We start from the raw sequence: 19,600 nt of genomic DNA, 5'->3' as shown, positions 1-19,600 counted from the left end.
TTGCAGTTGCATATAGACATTTGTCTTGACCTCTGCCCACAGCATTTCCCAGGTGACTTTTTTTATTAACCTTAGACCAGCACAAGAGATCAGTATGTCAGTAATACAATTTGAATGTTAGGTACCACCTGTTACATTGAATCCTCCCAGTAAATGCCAAGCTGTACCCCATTGTTCATGTATTCTCCAATGAGATCTTGACCTTATTTAGCGGGGGTACAATGAGACTGTGACCACAAAATCCATACAGAGAAATACTTCTCTTTATGCTGAAAAAACTGTTAAACATACAACAGAGGCTACAGTTATTTCCTTACTGAGTGTATTCTACTTTATAGTACATTTTCTCCACATTATGTTCTATAAATTATCATTTCATTTCCCTTGGTTCATACAAAGAATATGATCTGCTTTCTTGGGCCCTGATCCATGGAAGACTGAAAAATATGTAACCTGCTATTAGCTTGATTAGAGGAATATATACTGTTTAACATAAATAGATGTGGGTGCACAGTGTCAATGTCTGGAAACTCATTTATCTCTGCTGTTGACTAGCCTGGTTTCTCTATGGGTGAGCTAAGTAGTACTGAGATTTCTACTTTTCCTTTTTTACTGCCTCCGTAGGTTAAGGTAAAATCCATTTAAAGTCTAAAAACTGTCATCACACTTCAGGTCCAGTCAAAGAAACTACATCCCTAAAGAAATCCCCTGAAATAAAACAAGTTGCTGTTTTATTGCAATAAAAATCACCTCTGTAATATCTGTCTGTGCTACAAATATTCTTTCCATATCATCGGTAGGACAATTTTTATAAATACATTTTCTCTGATTCAAAGCACCTTCTGAAACCATATCTAATTCTAGTATGTTGTGCAGTTCCATTTTAAGATTTGTCCACACAAAAATATTTCAAGGAAAGCATGACATTGCCCAGACTCTGCACGAACATCTACCCTACTTTTGCCTAACTAATGTACAATGATCATAAATCTAATTCAAATATTGTTACATTTCAGTGGTTGTTTCCAAAAACTTGGAGTTCCAGCTTTTTTGTCAATATAGATGAGTAGTGGGTCTCTTATAAATATTAACCACATCACTGGCTGCGCATATTCTGTCCAGAGAAAAATCTGTACTATGCTAATGAGACCGAGTAAGAGTGAAACTAGTCTGTAGCCTAGATCTCATCAGATGCAACCTTGGCTGTGCTTTTACAATTTAGTGGGTTTTTAATTGAAATTCCCATCATTAATTGTTTAATTATGTATACTATAACTATGCAGTTCAATAGCAAGATGTTGGGCACCCCTCCTGTAGGTAGATCTTAAACATGCATTTCATGTTTAATCAGCCCATGATGATCTCAGCATTAGAAATGATCTGCAAGCAAGTCAAAAATACCTACAACAAGAACCGAATAACTGTGCTCTATGCCAATGGTGGTGTTACTAAACAGTGACTTACTAGGGTGTCCTATAGCACATACTACAATTACTATTCTCATTTCCAAGTCTTGTTGCAGGAGGTTTTCCATCACCACTATATTAAAGCATAGCCTCAGTCTGACCCAGCTCCTGACTTCCTGATACATCCTTGTACTGGGTGGAGACTTTTGTCTTAATTAGCTATATAATCTATAGCTTACACACATATACACACGTATGGGCTTATTTATCAAAAATTTAATTTGTGAGGTTTTTTCTACGTTGAATAAACTCACAATTTAAAAAAACCCGAATGTTTGCTTATTTATGAAAAAATCTGAATGTTAAAAATTCAATTGAACACAATCATGAAAAAAACTTGAATACTTCACATTTTTCAAGTTTATAGGTTTAAAAAACTCAAATTTGTGAGTTTACAAACTCTTGAATTAAAAAAAATTAAAAATGACTGGAATTTTGCCTAGGACAACCTGCATTGACTTCTAAATGACCTTACCAGCTTTTAAATGCCTACATTTTTTACATGAGTTTTTTTTTGTTTAATAAATACTAGACATTTGAGTTTTTGAAAATATAATTTGAATTTGAGAGTTTTTGTGCTGAAAAATTAGAATTCCAACCTTGATGAACCTCTGTACTATATAATAAGATGCCTGAATATTTTACAACATAACAATTGAAATTCTCTACATTGTACAAGTTCTGATCTTTCACTAAAATGTCATTTTTAATCGTACAAAATAGGATTTGATATTTCATGGAGTGTATAATAAAACACACACACACACTGTAAGACAATTTGCCTGATCTTTTAACTTATTTTGTGCTTTCCAGTTTTTTCCCTGTATGACTTGGAACTGGCCCCTTTTCCATTTGTATATCCTGGTTGTGTTCTTCAGAAATGATCTATATGTATCATCTATTTTGTGAGCAAAACTCAAACAACCAGCATTATTCCTCTTAACACAAAATTTGTGGAAAGGAATACATATATTTTAAACAGGTAATTGTTGTTCTCTGTAGCTTTGGAAGGGTATTTTTCAATTCCAAATAAGAATAAAACTTGTAGGGTTAGTCTCTTATTGATAGGTAACTAACACTTTTGCTGGAATTTGGGCATTGATTGTGTTTCTTTAGCTGGCCTGAATTTTATCATCAGTACTCGGGCTGTGACAGTGATATTAAATGTCCTGACTGTCTGTTAGCTTGTTTAAATCAAGTACTACAGGTCAAGAGCTCACATTACTATACACTTCTCTGCTGACTCCTTCAGGTCATCCAGAGTGGACTGTGCTTTTCCTTTGATTGATTCTAAGTCAAGATTTTGGATGCTGGTTAGCTGTCCTATGACAGATAACTTTCCTTCCTCTTCCTCATGTTCCTCTTCAATCATTTTGGCCAGTTCTTTGGGTAGATCAACATCTCCTCCAGCCAGCTGGATCTGTGCATCATCAAAGTCATTCTAAGAACAGAGGGAAACTCAGATATTAAACAAGATAATATACAATTATTTCTTACCATAGAATGCAGAACTATTAAGGCTTGCTTCTTATTACAACAAGATTAATAAACTGTTATGTTTCTTCTTGTCTTCTTCCAGCTCCACTTTGCCTGCTACAGATCATAGAATCAACAGCTCTGGCTCTTAAGTTAAAAAGTGCCAAGAGTGGATTCTATTTTCTTTTTATTCGGTATGGGAAATTGGCCATCCATGCAGTCATGATTTCATTTATACTATCTCTAAGGGAGAGGTTCTTAAATATACTTCAATTCCTCATTTTGTGTTTTCAGATCTTTTTTTTATTGAATTTTCCATAAAAAAACATGCAGGACGAATATGCAAAACTGTTAAATCCAAAATAATTACACAATAAGTTATATGAGTTAAGGCAGTATAAGGTTTTGGAAAAGTTTTAAACACAAATTCCTCATTTTGAAAACCTGCTCTTGGTCTTCAACTTAGGTCATACTATGGTTACAGCTGCATAAAATGCACACCGTTGTAATTCTGTGAATAGAAAACATCAAATAAATCTTAAAATATATCCCTAATTTTCTTTAAGACTGTCCACCCCTTCCACAACTCTGGGTTCCATCAGCGTGACCATGCCCATAGTTTGGGAGCCAGTGTTCTAAGGAATAATTTAGGTAAAATATACAGTTTGGTTCAGAATAATAGCAGTCCAACATCACTAACCTGATCAATCACTGTTTCTGGTAAAAAAAAACCCTGATATCTCTACATGGCAAATTATTTAGTAGGTGTCTTACATGCATGCTGCGGATTCTGTGTAATTGAATAATTGATTTGTTCCAAATTCAGTTCAGTTAGTGAGATTCATTCTGTGAGAAAAACAGGTGAAAATCGTGAAACAATCTGAATCGTACAAATTGTTCAGATTTGTCGCCGAAAACTTTTTCAGGTTTCACGCCCAATAACTCCAACTTTTTTGGATTTTTCCCCTTTAGAAGTTTGAGCGGAAAAATTCTGACTTTAATAAACAACCCCCACAGAGAAGTGCAGAAAATGATTGCCTGCTCAACTTAAACGATCTGAAATGCTTTAAAATGGCAAGCAAAACCTGAAAGACATGGAAGAAAACAGAAAGCTACCATTCGTATTGATTACAATTAGAAGATGGCTATGTGAAGCCAAGCTATTGGCAAGAAGACCCTGCAAAGTCCCATTGTTGAAAAAAAATTTGTGGCCTGATGAAAGCAAAATTGTTCTTTTTGTGTCTATGGGCTGTAGACAGTTTGTCAGGCGACTCCTAAACACTGAATTGAAGCCACAGTACAGTGTGAAGACAGGGAAACATGGTGGCACAAGCATCATGATATGGGGATGTTTCTCATACTATTGGGTTGGGCCTATTTATCACATACCAGGGATCATGGATCAGTTTTAATACTTTAAAATACTTGAAGAGGTCATGTTGCTTATGCCGAGGAGGAAATGCCCTTGAAATGGCAGTTTCAACAAGACAACGACCCCAAACACACCAGTAAATGAGCAACATCTTGGTTCCAAGATTGACGTTATGGAGTGGCCAGCCCAATCCCTGGACCTTAACCTTTTAAGTGCCAGCAGAATTTCACATTTTGGTTACGCGAAATGCCAGCCGTTTTTGAAACATTTTGTGCTCTCTCACTTTAGGGGCATTTTCTGAGGGGAAACCTATAGTTTACCTAGGAAAACTATACATTGTTTTTTTCGGTAGAAACTGAGCTTTCTAAATCTGCCTGAGTTTTCATGTATTTACACCTGTGCAAAAAAATTTATAGTGCTAAATACCAAAAAAAAAAGAAAAATTACCATTTTTCTTCGTATATCAATTTATACCAGAAAAATATTTCATTTTACGGATGAAAATCCAACTGATTTGGAAAGCCTTATGTCTCTCGAACGTGCCAATACCAGATATGTATAGTTTTAGGGAGATTTAGGACTTCTGTACCTCAAAAACTCCCGGCAGTATATTGCCGAATTTTGAAAGCACTAAGGCAGAAAACGGCATGCTTTAGATTCCAAGGCAAAAACTCCTGAAACCGTAGGTTTACCCCAGAAAACCATACATTTTTGAAAAGTACACATTCTGCCGATTACAAAATGGGTAACTATGTCTCTCTACTCCCAACTACCAAACATAAAAGCTTGTCTGAACATAGCGGTTCTTCAAAAAAAAATTCAAAATTCTGAAAAATCATTTCAAAGGTTTTATTTTGCTGCTCCGCATATCCCAAACTATATTAGGTACCAAGAAAAAGCACCTGAAATATGATTGCCAGGGGTCCACTGAACAATTTGATACCCATTATGCATAGGTTTACCAAAGTATCTGGCATTTAGAGACACCAATATGTAGTTAGCACATCCAAATTGTTCAGGACTTTACTTCAGCTACTGAGAAATCAACACATTGACTGCATTTTTTGTGGGGTAAAAACACAGAATTATATGTTTACCCCCCAAACCCATATATTTTTGGAAAGTACACATTCTACTGAATCTAAAATGGGTACCCATGCCTTTCTGCTCCAAACTACTGAGTCGCAAGGCTTTCCCAAAATTGTCGGTTTTGGTGAAATATCTGAAAATTTCCTCAAACCTTCAACTTCCCAGCACCATATCACCCATGTATCATTACGTACTAAGAAAAAGCACCCTAAATATGATTGCCAGGGTTCCTCTGAACATTTTGGTGGTCATTGTTCATAAGTTTACCAAAGTATCTGGCATTTAGAGGCCCCAAAATGAAGTTAGCGCATACAAACAGTCCCGTGGGTAACTTCAGCTAATGAAAGATCAACACATTGACTGCATTTTTGTGGGGTAAAAACACAGAAATATATGTTTACCCCCAAAACCCATATATTTTTGGAAAGTACACATTCTACCGAATCTAAAATGGGTACCCATGCCTTTCTGCTCCAAACTACTGAGTCGTAAGGCTTTCCCACAATTGTCGGTTTTGGTGAAATATCTGAAAATTGCCTCAAAGCTTCAACTTCCCAGCACCATATCACCCATGTATCGTTACGCACCAAGAAAAAGCACCCTAAATATGATTGCCAGGGTTCCTCCAAACAGTTTGGTGGCCATTGTTCATAAGTTTACCAAAGTATCTGGCATTTAGAGTCCCCAAAATGAAGTTAGCGCATACAAACAGTCCCGTGGGTAACTTCAGCTAATGAAAAATCAACACATTGACTGCATTTTTGTGGGGTAAAAACACAGAAATATATGTTTACCCCCCAAACCCATACATTTTTGGAAAGTACACATTCTACTGAATCTAAAATGGGTACCCATGCCTTATTGCTCCAAACTACTGAGTCGCAAGGCTTTCCCAAAGTTGTCGGTTTTGGTGAAATATCTGAAAATTGCCTCAAAGCTTCAACTTCCCAGCACCAAATCACCCATGTGTCATTACGTACTAAGAAAAAGCACCCTAAATATGATTGCCAGGGTTACTCCGAACAGTTTGGTGGCCATTGTTCATAGGTTTACCAAAGTATCTGGCATTTAGAGGCCCCAAAATGAAGTTAGCGCATACAAACAGTCCCGTGGGTAACTTCAGCTAATGAAAAATCAACACATTGACTGCATTTTTGTGGGGTAAAAACACAGAAATATATGTTTACCCCCCAAACCCATATATTTTTGGAAAGTACACATTCTACTGAATCTAAAATGGGTACCCATGCCTTTCTGCTCCAAACTACTGAGTCACAAGGCTTTCCCAAAGTTGTCGGTTTTGGTGAAATATCTGAAAATTGCCTCAAAGCTTCAACTTCCCAGCACCATATCACCCATGTGTCATTACGTACTAAGAAAAAGCACCCTAAATATGATTGCCAGGGTTCCTCCGAACAGTTTGGTGGCCATTGTTCATAGGTTTACCAAAGTATCTGGCATTTAGAGGCCCCCAAAATGAAGTTAGCGCATACAAACAGTCCCGTGGGTAACTTCAGCTAATGAAAAATCAACACATTGACTGCATTTTTGTGGGGTAAAAACACAGAAATATATGTTTACCCCCCAAACCCATACATTTTTGGAAAGTACACATTCTACCGAATCTAAAATGGGTACCCATGCCTTATTGCTCCAAACTACTGAGTCGCAAGGCTTTCCCAAAGTTGTCGGTTTTGGTGAAATATCTGAAAATTGCCTCAAAGCTTCAACTTCCCAGCACCATATCACCCATGTGTCATTACGTACTAAGAAAAAGCACCCTAAATATGATTGCCAGGGTTACTCCGAACAGTTTGGTGGCCATTGTTCATAGGTTTACCAAAGTATCTGGCATTTAGAGGCCCCAAAATGAAGTTAGCGCATACAAACAGTCCCGTGGGTAACTTCAGCTAATGAAAAATCAACACATTGACTGCATTTTTGTGGGGTAAAAACACAGAAATATATGTTTACCCCCCAAACCCATACATTTTTGGAAAGTACACATTCTACCGAATCTAAAATGGGTACCCATGCCTTATTGCTCCAAACTACTGAGTCGCAAGGCTTTCCCAAAGTTGTCGGTTTTGGTGAAATATCTGAAAATTGCCTCAAAGCTTCAACTTCCCAGCACCATATCACCCATGTGTCATTACGTACTAAGAAAAAGCACCCTAAATATGATTGCCAGGGTTCCTCTGAACATTTTGGTGGCCATCGTTCATAAGTTTACCAAAGTATATGGCATTTAGAGGCCCCAAAATGAAGTTAGCACATACAAATTGTCCGGTGGGTAACTTCAGCTAATGAAAAATTAACACATTCACTGCATTTTTGTGGGGTAAAAACACAGAAATAGATGTTTACCCCCCAACCCCATATATTTTTGGAAAGTACACATTCTACAGAATCTAAAATGGGTACCCATGCCTTTCTGCTCCAAACTACTGAGTCGCAAGGCTTTGCCAAATTTGGCGGTTTTGGTGAAATATCTGGAAATTGCCTCAAAGCTTCAACTTTCCAGCATCGTATTGTCCATGTATCATTACCAGCATAAAGCATCCTAAATATAAACATATGGGTCTACTAAACAGTTTGATGCCCAATGTGCATAGATATACCAAACTATGTGGCGCACAGAGACCCCCAAATGACAATATGTATAGACATTTTCACGGCTGACGCTCTGGCTGCTGCAATATGAGCACCTGGAGTGTGTATTATGCGACATTAGACCCCCCTAACAGTACAGAGACCCCAGAAAACCATATATTTTCAGAAAGTACACATTCTGACGAATCCAATATGGGTAAATAAGTGTTTCTACTGCAAACTGCCAAACTGCAAAGCAATGCTGAACATAACGGTTTTTATCAAATTTCTGAAAATCGTCACAAAGCTTGAATTCTACCCCATTATATGCCACACATTTCGTAACGTATCAGCATAAAACATCCTAAATATGAACGCCAGGGGTCTACTGAACACTTTGATGCCCAGTATGCATAGATATACCAAACTATGTGGTGTACAGAGACCCCCAAATGACAATAGTGTATATACATTTTCACGGCTGACGCTGGCTGCTGCAATATGAGCACCTGGTGTGTGTATTATGCGACATTAGACCCCCCTAACAGTACAGAGACCCCAGAAAACCATATATTTTCAGAAAGTACACATTCTGACGAATCCAATATGGGTAAATAAGTGTTTCTACTGCAAACTGCCAAACTGCAAAGCAATGCTGAAAATAACGGTTTTTATCAAATTTCTGAAAATCGTCACAAAGCTTGAATTTTACCCCATTATATGCCCCACATTTCGTAACGTATCAGCATAAAACATCCTAAATATGAACGCCAGGGGTCTACTGAACACTTTGATGCCCAATATGCATAGATATACCAAACTATGTGGCGCACAGAGACCCCCAAATGACAATAGTGTATATACATTTTCACAGCTGACGCGCTGGCTGCTGCAATATGAGCACCTGGTGTGTGTATTATGCGACATTAGACCCCCCTAACAGTACAGAGACCCCAGAAAACCATATATTTTCAGAAAGTACACATTCTGAAGAATCCAATATGGGTAAATAAGTGTTTCTACTGCAAACTGCCAAACTGCAAAGCAATGCTGAACATAACGGTTTTTATCAAATTTCTGAAAATCGTCACAAAGCTTGAATTTTACCCCATTATATGCCCCACATTTCGTAACGTATCAGCATAAAACATCCTAAATATGAACGCCAGGGGTCTACTGAACACTTTGATGCCCAGTATGCATAGATATACCAAACTATGTGGTGTACAGAGACCCCCAAATGACAATAGTGTATATACATTTTCACGGCTGACGCGCTGGCTGCTGCAATATGAGCACCTGGTGTGTGTATTATGCGACATTAGACCCCCCTAACAGTACAGAGACCCCAGAAAACCATATATTTTCAGAAAGTACACATTCTGACGAATCCAATATGGGTAAATAAGTGTTTCTACTGCAAACTGCCAAACTGCAAAGCAATGCTGAACATAACGGTTTTTATCAAATTTCTGAAAATCGTCACAAAGCTTGAATTTTATCCCATTATATGCCCCACATTTCGTAACGTATCAGCATAAAACATCCTAAATATGAACGCCAGGGGTCTACTGAACACTTTGATGCCCAATATGCATAGATATACCAAACTATGTGGCGCACAGAGACCCCCAAATGACAATAGTGTATATACATTTTCATGGCTGACGCGCTGGCTGCTGCAATATGAGCACCTGGTGTGTGTATTATGCGACATTAGACCCCCTAACACTACAGAGACCCCAGAAAACCATATATTTTCAGAAAGTACACATTCTGACGAATCCAATATGGGTAAATAAGTGTTTCTACTGCAAACTGCCAAACTGCAAAGCAATGCTGAACATAACGGTTTTTATCAAATTTCTGAAAATCGTCACAAAGCTTGAATTTTACCCCATTATATGCCCCACATTTCGTAACGTATCAGCATAAAACATCCTAAATATGAACGCCAGGGGTCTACTGAACACTTTGATGCCCAATATGCATAGATATACCAAACTATGTGGCGCACAGAGACCCCCAAATGACAATAGTGTATATACATTTTCACGGCTGACGCGCTGGCTGCTGCAATATGAGCACCTGGTGTGTGTATTATGTGACATTAGACCCCCCTAACAGTACAGAGACCCCAGAAAACCATATATTTTCAGAAAGTACACATTCTGACGAATCCAATATGGGTAAATAAGTGTTTCTACTGCAAACTGCCAAACTGCAAAGCAATGCTGAACATAACGGTTTTTATCAAATTTCTGAAAATCGTCACAAAGCTTGAATTTTACCCCATTATATGCCCCACATTTCGTAACGTATCAGCATAAAACATCCTAAATATGAACGCCAGGGGTCTACTGAACACTTTGATGCCCAATATGCATAGATATACCAAACTATGTGGCGCACAGAGACCCCCAAATGGATATAAAGTAGATAAAATTTACAAGGCAAAACAAAATAAGGCAGTAAAGAGTGAAATGCAAAAAAATCCAATAAAACCACAAAAATCAATGTTTTTTTTCCAGACTAGTGTTATCGGCCGTCAGAATCACAGTTTGAATATTTTAGCTGGGCCAAACAGGTTATACGGCTAGAAACAAGTGAACACAACATACGCAGAGCTGAAAATGCAATAAAATGGCTAAAAATTCAATAAAATGGCTAAAAATGCACCAAAATACCCAAAATTGCAATATAATCACCGAAATAACATAAAAAAGATATTGCACAGTACGGTTAGCGAATACGCTATTCGTAATGGCAATAAAACATTTTTTTCAGCCAAAAAAAGAGACGATGCGATAAGAAAAAAAAAAAAAAAGCCACAATGCCATGTATGTGCGTGTGCGTGTGTACAAATGGTAAATTACATGTTATGTGCGCGTGTGTGCGTGTGCACATGTGTGTAAGTGCAGTGAGTGTAAGTGACCCCCCCAATCCCCAAAAATGTATGTGTAAGTGTGTGTAAGTGTGAATCTAAGTGTGTATTACTGTAATAAGTGTGTGTTGGTGTGTTTGTGTGTGTGTAATTGTTGCACTAACCTGAAAAAATCGCTGGAGACTGTTGCAGGCGATCAGGAAGACTCCCTGGAAGACATCTGCCTCGTGGTTCCTGTCTGTGTGCTGTGGGGGCGGAGATCGTCGATCCGGTGCAGGCTGCAGCAGCAGGACACGTAAGTAACACGTGCCTGCTGCTGTTTTTGGGCCCCTGGGCGATCGCGCCCCAGGGGCCACTCGATCCCCTGCTCTGCTCGTTGCCTAGGGGCAGGGGATCGAGCAGGAACGGAGCGAGCGGCTCTAACAGCCGCTCCTCCGCTTCTGAACCCGGAAGTGCTGCAGAACGTAGAATCTACGTTCTGTGGCATTTCAAGTACCTTTGCCACAGAACGTAGATTCTACGATCTGTGGCATTTAAAGGGTTAATCCAATAGAAAACTTGTGGGGTGACATAAAAATGCTGAGGCAAAACCAAGAAATGCAGAAGAATTGTGGAATGTAACAGGTGCCAGAGGTTAGTGGACTCCATGTAACACAGATGTGCAGCAGTTCTCAGAAACACTGGTTATACAACTAAATATTAGTTCAATGATTCAAAGGAAAGCAAAATCTTGAAACATTTTTCAGTTTATACAGTGAATGAGTTTGTAACGAAGAATGCAGTTACTGCTATTTTTTGGAACATCCTAATATTCCCCTTCACTTTCTGTAAAGGGGTAACACAAATTTGATACATGTTTCTTCATGTTTTGATTTGGAATAGAATGTGCAGAGTTCCCGATGCATTTACGTGTATGAAAATAAAAGCTATTATAAGGATTTTGAGCTTTATTCACTTTTTTAAAACACACTGCTATTATTCTGAACACACCTCCATTTAAATATTGAAAAATACATATACACCTGTGCATATGATTTTTACTATGGGCACGACTGGTAGTGGTAGCAAGAAACCATAAAAATAGTAATCTCTGCATTTACTAAGGAGAAAAGGCCCTTAAGGGAGAATGAAACCTAATACTATTCATTTTAAATTCAGCAATTTAAACATAATCAAATGTGCTTTCTCTGTACCTATCTGAAGGCTATTTGCTTAGTAGACAGTTCTTTACCTTGGGGAGGCGGTACTTTTCTCTGAAGTGGCTTCGAAGTGTCGCTCTCTCAGCCTTGCGCTGTGTGTACAAAGCATCCCTCTCCATCCTGGATGGGGCGAATAAGTTCAAAATTGTCAATTTTAAAATAGTTTCCAGTCCTAAATCCCTTGCCTAAAAATATTGATCAATAAATATCTAACCAAACCTATAGTGATTTTTTTTTAAATTTTAACAGGTGTCCAAATATGTATGGTCTCTTACACATGGGTGTTTCAATATGCCTTCCCTTGTGTGTGTGTTTTTTAAATTCATTCTGGGGCTTTCATCTCTGCGTTGAAAGTTATGAAATTGACTAGTAGGTAATAAGTGACTTTCACAGTATCTTGATCATATAAAGCATTATTATATATAAACATAAGGATCACATGTTTGTGTGAAATAGTAGTATGTTATGTAGCTCTTGAAGGGTTTAACATTTTACACAAAGCATGAAGGAAACTGGAGAGTTTTCAAGATATAAATAATGTAGTTTGTATTGATGCACTACATGTTTCGGAGCCCTAAGGTCCTTCCTCTGGTGCAAGTCCTTCCTTGCACCAGAGGAAAGACCTTAGGGGTCCAAAACGATCCTCTAAATGACTTGATAGTCAGATAGTGTTACTGCTGTGGAGATGGCTACTCCACCAACCTGTTGAAGAGTCTGACTATCAAATCATTTGGAGGATCGTTTGGGAATAAAAATCTGAGTCCATTTAACATTTTACACCAATTTCTCCAGTTCAATCATATTTCTTAAGAGACCTGCAAACAGACACAGAGAATCGGCCTATGGATAGTGAAGTTCAGTAGGTTAGAGTGTCTGTCCCAAAGAGACAACAGTTTAGTAGTAGAAACATTCTTAAAGGCTTAGTTGAGCTGTCTAACCTCAGAACACTTTGACCTGATACTACTAATAGTTTCTCAGATGACGTGTGGTTCCAGTCTTTCCTGGACAAGCAAGGGTGATTCACCAGAAATAAATCTCAGAAATACCATTCATTGGGCCTGATGCAATATATTCTTTAATCTTGGACTACCCCTAAATTTAATATACTGAGTCTGCGGAGGTATGCCTGGAAAAGCTCCTTAGGGGTCTTTACAGCAAACAGCAATAATGCTAAGAGGAAGATTATAGACTGTGTAAAGGGGAGTTAATCGGTCCTTCCTATTATATTTAATTTATTAATTGTGCTTTGCAGGAGCTCACAGATAAGAGACTTCCTCCTAAGATGACATGTTAACGGGAAAGTGCTGCTGTTCATTAATTCATATTTTTACAATAAAAATGTCACTTTGCTTGTTAATTAAGAGGTGTCTGAGCTTCATCCCCCTTCTCACATATTTTTTTTACACACTTTTTTCATTTTGATCCTATTTCTCATTCACTTTGACTTTTCAATCACAGCCTTTTGCTATTCTCCATTACTTATATTTATATTCACCTTGTAAAATCATCTTCCATCTGACTATAGTTTACTCCACCTCTGTTTTCAACTTCAAATAACAGAGAATTATTCCAATGCTTAATAGCCTTTTTTTGAGGCTCCAATATTATTAAGATGGCTCTCCTTGTCAAGCATAACGCATGTTGTGTTTATAGCTCTAAGGTTTACTAAATCATAGGTTACCCCTGATTAAGTTTGTAGAAGCATACGAAGAATGTGTGTTAGTGGTTGTTTATTTGCTCATAATGGTTCCTTACACAATGTTAACTGCCTGGTATGCTGGTGCTTTCTTGATGCAGCAACAATTGCCTCCCTTGAGATATAAGTCTGGGGCTATAGATCAACCAGTGAGTGGTGGTGCAGGTGGCACAGGCTATACATGATATATGTTTCACAATTATGATATTATTGGTATTTTAGGATGACAAAGCATAACTCTGAATGGTAGCTAAGGGGTATTGCTAGGGAGTACTTCAAGTTAGGATTTGCCACCAAATGTTATTATTTCCCAAGATGTCAGTAAATGCATTTCAGCGTTCTCTATTGGGGTTTGTTTTTACTCTTTTAATTATGGAATTTCAGAACAGTGATCACCTCAATTGTGTTTACATTACTGTCCTAGCTAGTCTCTAGCTAAGGCTTCTGTAAATTATAATACATCGCCTTAAAGCTGAAATATTGGCTGTGCCCTCTCTGCAGGTTGCTACCTAGGCTTTTATGTCATTCTATCCTTCTGCTCATTATTGGACCTTTGTAATTGATTTAGTTCTAATCTTTCAGTTCGAGCTTTCATAATTACACCGTTCACAAATGCACAAATGCACAAAATGCACAAATGCACAGAAGTGAGCTAGATATTGTTATTACACATTAGGATTTTTTTGGTTTGCTGTGTTATGTTGTGGTAACTGATTATATCTCTGTATGGGATTATACTGTATACCATTTTGTATTATTAAAGGCTTTTACTCCCCCTGTCTTCGGTTTATTAATTCTTTACTCTGGTAAGTGACATTTGTTCTATGTATATTACTATTTTCATTCTCTATGTTTGTTTTCTTATCTTTTGTTACATCCTTATGATAACAGGCCTGCTATTCCCTGTTCACCCCAGTGTGTAAAATAACACATCTCATCCCCATGTCTGTCCTCTTCAAATAATCCAGCAGTTAGTTGAGAACACACCATGGGGAGGGGGATAGTGTCTGGCAGATGGGAGGATTATGTTTAGGAATGTTTACGACTGGAGACAATAAAATAGAAATGTACGGAACTCTGGATTAAGCTAACAGGCATCCACATAAATGGGAATTAAGGAGATTAACCCATTTGCTGCCAGCAACCTTTTGGTTTGGAAGCATTGGTTATCTGAGTCTTTTGAATGGCCCAGTAAATATCTGAACCCTACAAATACCTGCTATTCCCTGTTGATAACCAGACCACCCCTATCCTCCCCCCCCCAATGCTCCGCTAATGTGGGTACAGGAGTTTAAGTACCTTGGACTCAATGTACAAGTGGACCTCACCAGATTTTTACAGACCAACCTTAACCCGATAATTTCAAATCTTGAGGCTGACCTCCAAAACTTCCCCTCATGTTATGGGGGATAATAAATCTTATTAAGATGATATACCTTCCTAAACTCTTATACCACCTCCTCAATGCCCCAATTCAAATCCTCAAATCTGTATTTAAAAAAATCAATCGTTTGATTCTCCCCTTTACATGGCAGCAAAAAGTGCAGAGAATTGCCTGGGAGAAACTCATGGCTGATAAAGAAGATGGAGGCCTAGCCCTACCCAACCTCCAATTATATTACTTATTTACTTACTTATTTATATACAAATGTATTACATACATTGGTGGTTCCACCCTGATCCATACAATCCCAACATGGCATTGCAAGCCAATATAGCAGGATCCTTAGAAAGCCTAACCTACCCTACCGCAAACTCTCAGATATGGGCAAATTATCATCCTCCATCTCTACACCCCACAGAGCCTGGTGTAAAGACCTGAAACAGCTTAAAAAAGACCCCATACTCCTAACTCCTTCACTGCCACTGTGGGGCAATGCCAATCTTCCACAATTATATTATGCTAAGAAATGTATTATTATGCATTGGATGGGACCCATCCCTGGATTAAACTAGTTAACAAGGCTATAACGATGACTTAACTCACACATGAAGCCAGAGGTACGGACCGCAAATTTGATAAGATATGGAGTCCTTGGTGGGAGTCGGGCCCTGGCATTCAAACTATGAACGACATAGCAAATGTTTAAGTAATCCAGTCATGAGATAATAGTTTTTTAAATAAAATTAACCTGTAGTGAGGGAGCAAAGATGAGACAGAATGCAAAGCAAATACAAAGACACGTGATTGTAAAAGAATTGTTTATTGTTTGTGAATGTTTAATGTTCTTGAAAACAAATAAAGTATTACCTATTTAAAAATATCTGAACCCTGTACGTTGTAATGTTCAGCAGGGCCTCACATTTAAGCGTGGTATGGGTGGTATATGTCAGGGTTGTGTAGGTTTTACACCTTTGAGAATGTCATAACTGTAAGTATATAAAAATGTTTTAGAATTAATTAGGGTGTATGTTCTTGAGTTGTATCTAGACTAAAGGGTTTTTTTATGTCACATGCACATTCCAATACTTACTTATTTATGCATGTAGTTGATGCCTAATACAATTACATTGCTTTGTGTGATATTCTTTCTTTTCAGAATTTTGTGTCAATTGGTATAATGTTTACATTTCACTTGTGCGTTACTACTGCATTAAGTTATTATATATATTTGCTGTTGTTACTGCTCAGTCTCCCAGTAGCACACTCTGTTGACAAGCTATATGGCCATGTGGATCTAGGTATGTATTGTATACCTCCTATAGCTCAGTTTACACCCAGAGGTTTGCTGTTATTTTTCACAGGCAGTGGAATGCTTTTCCAGTTGTTGGCTCACTTTAAAATCAGTGCTTTGTTAATTGTCTCTACATTATTAGTCTTGGGGCATCCAGAGGGATATTATAGTTTGCTACTTACAAAGTTACATAGTTACATAGTTACATAGTTAAATTGGGTTGAAAAAAGACAAAGTCCATCAAGTTCAACCCCTCCAAATGAAAACCCAGCATCCATACACACACCCCTCCCTACTTTTAATTAAATTCTATTTGGCAGATTGTAAAATAGCATCAGTCTGCATATGAACAACTAAGCCTGTGTGTAAATGGAGTGAACATTTGACATTTGAAATACTTACTTTTCTTCAAGAAGCTGCTTTTGGTACTCTTCATACTCCTCTCTTGTCATCCCTTGGGCTTCTGCTGCTGATTTATCTCCTTCTCCTTTTTCCTCTCGTCCTCCAAGACCTCCAGTAAGGTTCTTCAGTTGCCCACCTACCATTGTCTTCACCATAAATGCCATATTGCTGAAATGTATCTTCTTAAGATTTTTCTTCTGAAATGTCTTTTAAATGAAATCAGACAATCGCTTGACTGTTACAGTGTTGAGGTTCAGCGGAACCGTTTTATTTAGAAACTCATTGACAGTCTTTGCCCAACACCAGGAGTGCAGGCTATGCCAAACAGAGATTTTTGGCTGCACAGGTGCTAGGGATTCCCTCTCAGCAACAACCTGCTAATGCCAAAAGTCGTTGTATCCCAAACTTTCAGCCTCCAGCTACTAACCGCTTTGTAAGTTTGTTTTTCATGGAGTTCAGTACCACAGGACTGGACAGCTCCCAATAAGGCTCTCTCTCCTGGTGTGTGAGGTTGTTGGGAGGGAGGGATACACTGTAGTCACAGCTAGCGAAGCAACTCACTGCACAATCAGTCCCTTCTGCCGAGTCTGACTTACAGCATCAAACCCATTGGCTGTCATGAAGTCACTTAGGCTTTCCAATCTGTTCACGTATCTCAGCTACAGCCCACATTTAGGAAACAACAGACACACATCTATTCTGATTAGCCGTAAATCTTTTAAATCCCCATTGGTATGTGACATGTATACTGAGATCCTGGTGGTGTCTTTGCTACAACAAGGGTTAACTCTGACACTTTATTTAGGATTGCTAACTGAGAAGCCCTAAAGGCGTTGCATTAGCACCTGTGCTACTGAATCTCTGCTAGGTTATAAGTGTGAAACATTTCAAGAACCTTTAGAAGTCGATACAATTAACACCCTGAGCTGTGTGCTCTTATACAGATATATCTATAAAGCTTTTTGGCTTTAAATGGGCATATTTAATCAGGATCATTCTAGAGGCTAACACAAATGTTATGTTTATAATGTTACTTGACCTGGTGATGGAAGTAACCATTTTTCCCTTTTTTTATTTTTTTATCCAGATATATAAAAATTTAATTTTATACACAATACCGATATTGTTTTAAGTAATGATATATCCAACCCACCCATCAAGTACGTAAAGTTAAAAAAAATGCTTCAATCATTATCATAAATCATCAGCGACTTATTAATGGCTCATGATCTAATTACAGTTGTCATGTGGCTTAATAGTCTATTAACTAAGAGACTAGCCAATTTTCTAAGCACTGTACACTAATATTAATGATTAAATGATAAAATTATTTTCTCTCCTTATATTACCGATTTTAGTGCAATCCGACAAATCTGTCAAATTATCATGAGGTTAGTGGATCCTGCACCGAATGATTTTTCATCTGACATTGGTCAATAAATCGATTGGGCAGGCAGAAAATATTCATCATTCAAAATGAAATGTATCCATTATCCAATTGTTTGCAGGACCAAGCAGGCAGCTACCCACAAAATGTGGTGTTTCGCCGGCCCAGTCCGACGCTGATTAAAACGATAATTTCAAGATAAGCTTGGTTTTAGGATAATGAAAAGATCTATTAAAAAAATCTATGGCCACCTTTAAGGCAAAGTTATATTTTACATCCAACCATTAGGGTGATGTCTAATCAGGGGGTAAAATAAAATGCCTATTTATAAAGTTGCAGTGTTTAAACCAATGCTGAGCTTCCACTGATCTTCACCTGTGTGATGGCTCTGAATACATTATTTATAAATGTGCATTGTACTAGAATTGAAGACAAACATTATATACTGTATATTATGGCTTGGAAAAGTTCAATGAAATTCATGGGAAGAAAGCAGCATAAGTCAGTAAAATTGCATAAATACTTGTATATCTTTGCTTTACTAGCCAGGTTACAGTAGAAGTGGTTCAGTGGCCTGACTAAGCTATTTCTTGAGAAATAGATGCATCATGCTTCGAGGCAAGTGTTTTTATTGTAGTGCATATCTTGGACTTACACCCTCCTTAAAAAGGTATCTTTGAGTAATTGATTAAAATGAAGCGGCTTTAATTAGGGTTTAGTGCGTTTTTTCTGTTGAAAATGTTTTTATTGTTTTCCACGTTAAACAAGCAGGAATTTCAACAAAAGATCAAAGCAGAACAATGAGGCACACCAATACAACTTGTAGCAAAAATGCCTAATAGGAAAATGAAGAGTAAATATGATTGGTGAAGCCATCTAAAATCTAATCATATACCCAAGCAACCAAACCACCAAACAACGCTCAGCGAATGTTACTAAATTTTAAAATTGCGTTTTTTTACTTTTGATTTTTAAACTATAAATGGTTTATTATATTGCTGCCTCAACCCAACTGTTTTTAATGCTGCAATTAGTTCAGTCCTGATTCTTGGCACTTCAGCATTGCATATTGCTGGCTTGTTACACCACTGACGCCAGTTGTAGGTGACTGACAGTTTGTGTAAGTAAAACATTAATTAGGCTGAGAAGTAAGGACACAATGAAGACAATAATACCTAAAAATTAAAGGAATGATAATATAATGTACTGCTGCCCTGCACTGGTAAAACTGATGTGTTTGCTTCAGAAACTCTACTATGGTTTATATAAACAAGCTGCTGTGTAGCCATGGGGGCAGCCATTCATAGCTATAAAAGGAGAAAAGGCAAAGGATACTCAGCAGATAAGAGATTACTGTTCCTT

At 37.8% G+C, this 19,600-nt stretch overlaps 1 protein-coding gene across 1 annotated transcript; it reads right to left on the bottom strand.

The window, feature by feature from the left end:
• Positions 1-1,868: 1,868 nt before the first annotated feature.
• On the bottom strand, positions 1,869-17,473 carry lman1l.S (lectin, mannose-binding, 1 like S homeolog). Its single transcript, XM_018254679.2, has 3 exons — positions 16,852-17,473; positions 12,111-12,198; positions 1,869-2,907 (listed from the first exon to the last, which is right to left on the bottom strand). The coding sequence occupies exons 1-3, from the start codon at positions 17,013-17,015 to the stop codon at positions 2,683-2,685; spliced, it is 477 nt and encodes a 158-aa protein (XP_018110168.1). The 5' UTR covers positions 17,016-17,473; the 3' UTR covers positions 1,869-2,682.
• Positions 17,474-19,600: the final 2,127 nt, after the last annotated feature.

The sequence above is a fragment of the Xenopus laevis genome, chromosome 3S (assembly GCF_017654675.1).
Source record: "Xenopus laevis strain J_2021 chromosome 3S, Xenopus_laevis_v10.1, whole genome shotgun sequence".
Classification (NCBI taxonomy): Eukaryota; Metazoa; Chordata; class Amphibia; order Anura; family Pipidae; genus Xenopus; species Xenopus laevis.
The sequence above is the reverse complement of the archived record's forward strand: the minus strand, read 5'-3'. Positions and strand labels throughout refer to the sequence as shown.